Source organism: Peromyscus leucopus, chromosome X (assembly GCF_004664715.2).
Source record: "Peromyscus leucopus breed LL Stock chromosome X, UCI_PerLeu_2.1, whole genome shotgun sequence".
NCBI classification, from domain to species: domain Eukaryota; kingdom Metazoa; phylum Chordata; class Mammalia; order Rodentia; family Cricetidae; genus Peromyscus; species Peromyscus leucopus.
The window spans coordinates 61,112,790-61,118,558 of record NC_051083.1 but is presented as its reverse complement, the minus strand read 5'-3'; the positions used below and the strand labels follow the sequence as shown (position 1 = coordinate 61,118,558).

The window sequence follows — 5,769 nt, the reverse complement described above, 5'->3', positions numbered from 1 at the left end:
CATCCAGACTGCTCTGGACTTGCTATGGAACCTAGGCTGATCTTGTACTTGCAATCCTCCTGCTTCAGCCTCCTGATTACTAAAATTGTAGGAACAAGCTACTACACCTAGCTAGAATGTCTGTTTTGAGATTAGTCTAGTCCAGGATGGCCTGGAATTCACTATGTAGTCCAGGCTGGCCTCAAAACCATGGCAATCCTCCTGCTTCAGCTTCTGCAGTGCTGGCATTCAAAGTGGATGAGACATTAGACCCAGTTTAGAGTATCATTTCTTTTTTTTTTCTTTTTGTTCCTTTTATTCAGAGGGAGGGCTATAAGAGAAGGTTTCATGTAGCCCAGGCTGGCCTCTTAATTCAGTATGTAGGTGAGGATGACCTAGAACTCCTGATCATCTGTCTTCATCCCCTAAGTGGAAGAATTACAGGCATGCACCACCATGCCCAGCTCAGGTTTTTCTCTTGAGAGAAATGAACAAACCCATTTCTCAGCTATCTGTAAAGAACCTCATAACTGGACATACAGGAAGTCCTCATAAGTTCCTGGTGGCTGTGAGGAACAGAATGCATATGCATGTGCTTGTTTTCACACGTGTGCCAAACACACAGCCAAGTGGGGGTGGGGTGGGGCTGCATGCGCTCTTTCATGATGAGGTGAGAGATGACACTTTGGTGAAACTGTAGAATATAAGGTTTATTTAGGGGAGCAGCAGCACAGTTTGGACAGTTTTGTCTGTTCTCGCCTCCTCCAGCCTCCTGCTGCTCAATGACAGCACATAGTCAACCATATCCTGGTCTCTGAGTTTCGAAGGAGGTCACTGAGGGCCTATCCTAAAACTCAACTGTATGCCGTTCCTATTCCCCCATAGCTTCTTCCTCCTCCTCTTCCTCCTCCTCCTCTGTCCAGCTCAGGTCATCATCTGAATCCTCAGATCCCTCCTCATCCATCTCTAACAAAAGCCCTGTCGTAGCCTTCTCAGCTAGGGAAGCGGGCTGCTCCAGCTGGGCCCAGGATCCTGGGTCAGCCTTGACCAGGGAGATTTCAACCCGGGATGGCATCAAGGAGACAGAGCTCTGCTCCACGTTTATGACCTAAGGAGGAGGGAAAGACAGAAAGAATGAAGAAATCACAGACTTGGGATTGGAGTGGTGATGAATAAGAACAGCAAAAGAAAGGGGAGGCAGAAATGCAACGGGGAAGGCAGACAGAAGGGAGGGAGAGGAGAGGAAGGAGGGAATCAAAGCAGTTCAAGAGAACTCCTGGTTTCCCGTGGCAACTCTTCAGCACACCCTCTCCCGACTCAGCCTGGCCCTCCTCCTCTTACCTGTGTCCCTCCCTTGCCTCTGCCTACTTCTCTTCACTTACCCCCCAGAGCTTCATTTGTGCTTGGAACACACGATTACCATCAAAGACAACGTGGACATGAAGCTGAGAGGAAAGAGTTAGAAAGGTAGTATCAATTTAAAAAGGTCGGAAAAAGTCATTACTCCAGAACCAGGTCAGCGGCAAGATCCCCAGGCCAACCAGCCAACCCTGATCTAAGAACTTTCCATTCTTCTCAGGGGACTTTGGAACCTAAAGAGTGACAGCATGAGCTGGGGGGGAGGGCACGCCTTTAATCCCAGCACTTGGAAGGCAGAGGCAGACGGATCTCTGTGAGTTCGAGGCCAGCCTGGTCTACAGGGTGAGATCCAGGACAGGCAGGGCTACACAGAGAAGCCCTGTCTTGGGGAAAAAAAGAGTGACAGCATGCATTTCTCCCTGTACAACTGCGCTACCACCAGAGTTCACTCAGCCCATCCTGCCTCAGGTCATTTCTCACCTCAGTTTGACTGGCTTTCACCCAGTTGAATGCAGGAAGTGGAATCTGGCCATATACAGTCAGCACTACCAAGGAATCTGTTTGGTGCCAATCATGGCGGCAAGATGCTGGCAGCTAAAGAGATGTGAGAGGAGGATGGTAACAATCAACTCTTAATGCAGGAGGAGTCTCATGGGGATAAGGACACAAGAAACCTCCAAAATACTATTTCATACAGCCAAGACTCGGCTATAGAGAGATAAAGAACAGAATCTTGATTTGTATTAAAGGAAGAAGTTAGGGAGCCCCGCCAGGAGGTACTAGGAGAGCTTATCTCTGTAATCGGGGCCTAGCCGAGTGTTTAGGAAACGGAGGGGCTTACCTGCTTGGCCCAGTCATGTCTACCAACTCTGCAACCTGGCTGTGCCAGGAATGCCCCAAAATCCAGAGTCTGGATACCACAACAGCTCCAAGACTTCATCCTGAGGGAGGAAGATAATTTATTTGAATCCCACCCCCAAGCCCTTACTCTCATTCATGTTGGAAGAAGCCTGCCCAGTACCTTCTCTTACCCCTCATGAAACCGAGGTGCCCCTGGGTGGTAGGTACACGGAGCAGCATCACTCTCGGGGCCTTGGTAAACCTAAGAAGGCCAAAGGAGAATCAGGTCATTCAAATTCATGCCTATACCTAGGTATCCCTCAGGTATCTCTCAGCCACATGCTTGAGCCCCCCATAATCTCTCACTCACAGCATCACATCCTGGGTTCTGGCAGCTGGAACCAGTCCAGATCAGACTACTGTCAAGTCCTGGGCAAAGGAAACAGTCAGGAACCTTTCTCTTTCCCCCACCCTACTGGCACTTACAAGAAATTCCAGTCTTTGAGACCTGTCCTATTAAAGGGCTACCTACCTGCCCCAGGTTCCTGCTCTAGCTCCTTCTGCTCCAGCGCCACTCCCAGGGCTTGAGATATAATAAGTGGCAGCAGTTTTGGAGGCATCTCTGACCTAGAGGTTATAAACAGGCTTTTAGATCTGATCCATTCATCAGAATTACCTACTCTAGCATCCCTACCCACAGTTAGAGAATCAAGTAAGTCTGGCAAAAGTGAGTCAGGGTCAGAGAAATCAGGTAACAACCCTATTGGCAATTTTTATCTCTGTGGACATTCAAATTCCAGAGCCCTGGAGAAGGCCTAAGGCTTCCTTTGCGGTTGGTTGCTTCCAATCTTCCCACATTTCTATGAATTATATCACTTCCTCTTCCTCTTCCTCTAGTTGATTGTGGACCTGTTTTCTTGCTTGTATTATTCTCTGCAGCCTCCTCCTACCTTGCTAATACTACTTCCTGCGATGTTAAGGCAGCTTTTTGGTTTTGAGACAGGGTTTCTCCATGTAGCCCTGGCTGTCCTGGAACTGAGATCCACCTGCCTCTGCCTCTTGAGTAAAAGCATACACCACCACACCTGGCTAGAGGTAGCTTTTTAAGGGGCTGGACAGAGTATGCAGCCTAGGGGGACTTTATTGCTCTTGCAGAAGACCTGAGTTCAGTTCCCAGCACCCTAACCATGTGGCTCACAACCACCTGTAACTACACACACACATACATATAAATAAAAATGTAATTCCTGGCCAGTCAAGGTTACTCTGTTTCAAAAAGAAATGCAAACAAAATATCGAGCTTTTGCTTTGAATTTGTGTTTATTATTACTGGCATGTGTGGAGGTCAGAGGACAACTTTGTGGAGTCACTTCTCTGCATCTTTATGTAGGTTTCAGGGATCAAACTCAGTATTACTCAGTCAGAAATCATCATTTCCTGTTGGGCCATACTACTGGCTCTTTTTGTTGTGTTTTGAGACAGGGTATCACTTGGTAACCATGACTGACTAGAACTCACTGTATAGATTCAGACCTGCTGAATCTGCCTCCTAAGTGTTGAAGTCTATAGGCACAGACCAACATGTCCAGCAATTTAAGATTTATTTTTTTGTTTTATTTTCTGTAGCCCAGGTCAGTCCAGTATCCACAGCAATCTTACTGACTCAGCATTCTAAGTACTGGGATTACAGGAATGAGCCAATAAAACACGTAGCTGTAAGATTAAGTTCTTCTAAAATCAAAGAGATCAATAGAGGTGAGGGGGAGGGAGAGGCATGAGCAAGGTACAATGATACATGTATGAAAATTTGATAATGAAACCCATTATCTTCTATATTAACTAAAAAGTGATTATTAAAAACTGAAAATGCACAACAAAAATATCACTTCATTCTCAAGTAGGTGTGGTAGTGCACACTTGTAATGTCAGCCTTCAGGAAGTTAAGGCAAGAGGATCAAGTTCAAGACTGGGCCACACAGAGAGCCTATCTCAACAAAATCAAATCACAGGTTATCTAGTCACTACTCTGCTATATACCATGTATTTCAGGAGCTATCTAGTCCCTATAATAAAGGAATCTATTCTATCATCCTTTCACTGTCTTAGAGCAAAGGGCATTTCTTGACACCAATTTCCTCTATGACAAAGACGCATCATGCAAACCAACACATGACCCTCCTCACATCTCTAACCCCTACTTTCCAAACCCCTGTGAGCCATTAATTCCTAGGAAGCTGTATGGCTATAGAAAAAAATCCCTGGGTCTCTTTACTTAGGCCTTTCACGGAGCAAGGTCTCTGCTGACTTTGGAATTGTATTCAGAGGTTTTTGCTCCTGAAGTGAACTTGTGGCAGGGCCCTCAGGCTGTGGAGGGCCCTCAGGAAGCTTCTCAGCACAGTGTTGTCCCACAGTACAGCCCTAGTACAGATAAGGAGATAAGGGTTAGAAGGAGAACTCTTCCATAGGGAGCAGAATCTGAGGAAGTAAAGAGTTTACCTTGATGTTTAAGAACTCAGAGAAATCTACAGTTCGCTTTCGGCAGCAGGACCAACCCTGATAACAAGAGACCCTGATCAGCTTAGATCCTGGGTATATTTCCTTGGGGGAAATGCTCTTACTAGGCCAACATCACCTATTCCTCACCTTAAGTGCATCATGGAAGATTGGGACTCCAGGGTGATAGTGACAGGAATCTGTAGATACCAGTGCAAAGATCGAGGCAGGAAAGATAACTGTCAAATACTACCCCTCACATTTTCTTCCAGTTCATGTTAATGGCTTTTCATACAATGTGGAAAGTAAAATCATCAGACTGAAGATCTGCCAGACTAATTAAATTATGCCCATTTTGTTCTCCTTGTTCCCAACGGCCAGCCCCACAGCTGAACAACTAACACCCACTCAAGAGCCCCTGAGATCAGTACTTACTCACCAGGGAGATTGGTATTGGGGTCAAAGTGTTGCCCACAGCCTTTGTTATGGCAGAGCAGAGACATGGAGGCGTTGATCAAGCTCACTCAAAGGGTATTTCAAGGAGTCTGGCTTCAGAGTGAGGAACACCTCTTAGTCTGGAGGCTTTTAGCTGCCTAGAAGAGCCAGCTGTTTCTATCTTTAGTGCAGGAGGCGTCCACCTCCAAACATGGGCAAGGGAACTTCAGTTGGTCTTCTCAGCCAATAGGAAAGTGCTCCAGAGTATTTTAGCTCTGAGGCTCAGGAAAAAGGGATCAGGAAGAAGAGCCCTTGGAACTTGGGTGAGGTCAGTAACTACAGCAGTTTTAGATGTTGCCAATTCCAAGCCTCTGACATACCAGCAGCTGCTCAGAAACAAAATGCTAATTAAGATCCCCCTCCCTCTGTGGTATGGATATAACCCCGCCATTTTCTGCATTTGGAATAGCTTGCCTGACACTGCCATTACCTGTAGTACCAACAGCATTGATCCTAGCAACTCTACCCTGCATCTCACCATCTCCTGCCCATCTAATGTTTACTATTTCAAAGGTAACAAAGACCATTATGTAGTCTACTGTATGCATCTCCCAAGACAGAATTTCTCCCCCTCCCTTCCCCTTCAAAAAACAGCACAGAAAA

The 5,769-nt window shown here is 46.4% G+C and overlaps 1 protein-coding gene across 1 annotated transcript; it reads right to left on the bottom strand.

Moving 5' to 3' along the window:
• Nucleotides 1–668: 668 nt before the first annotated feature.
• Nucleotides 669–5,686, bottom strand: Itgb1bp2 (integrin subunit beta 1 binding protein 2). Its single transcript, XM_028892044.2, has 11 exons — nt 5,111–5,686; nt 4,822–4,871; nt 4,675–4,731; nt 4,451–4,596; nt 2,711–2,805; nt 2,549–2,607; nt 2,370–2,440; nt 2,180–2,279; nt 1,819–1,932; nt 1,362–1,424; nt 669–1,087 (listed from the first exon to the last, which is right to left on the bottom strand). The coding sequence occupies exons 1-11, from the start codon at nt 5,172–5,174 to the stop codon at nt 851–853; spliced, it is 1,056 nt and encodes a 351-aa protein (XP_028747877.1). The 5' UTR covers nt 5,175–5,686; the 3' UTR covers nt 669–850.
• Nucleotides 5,687–5,769: the final 83 nt, after the last annotated feature.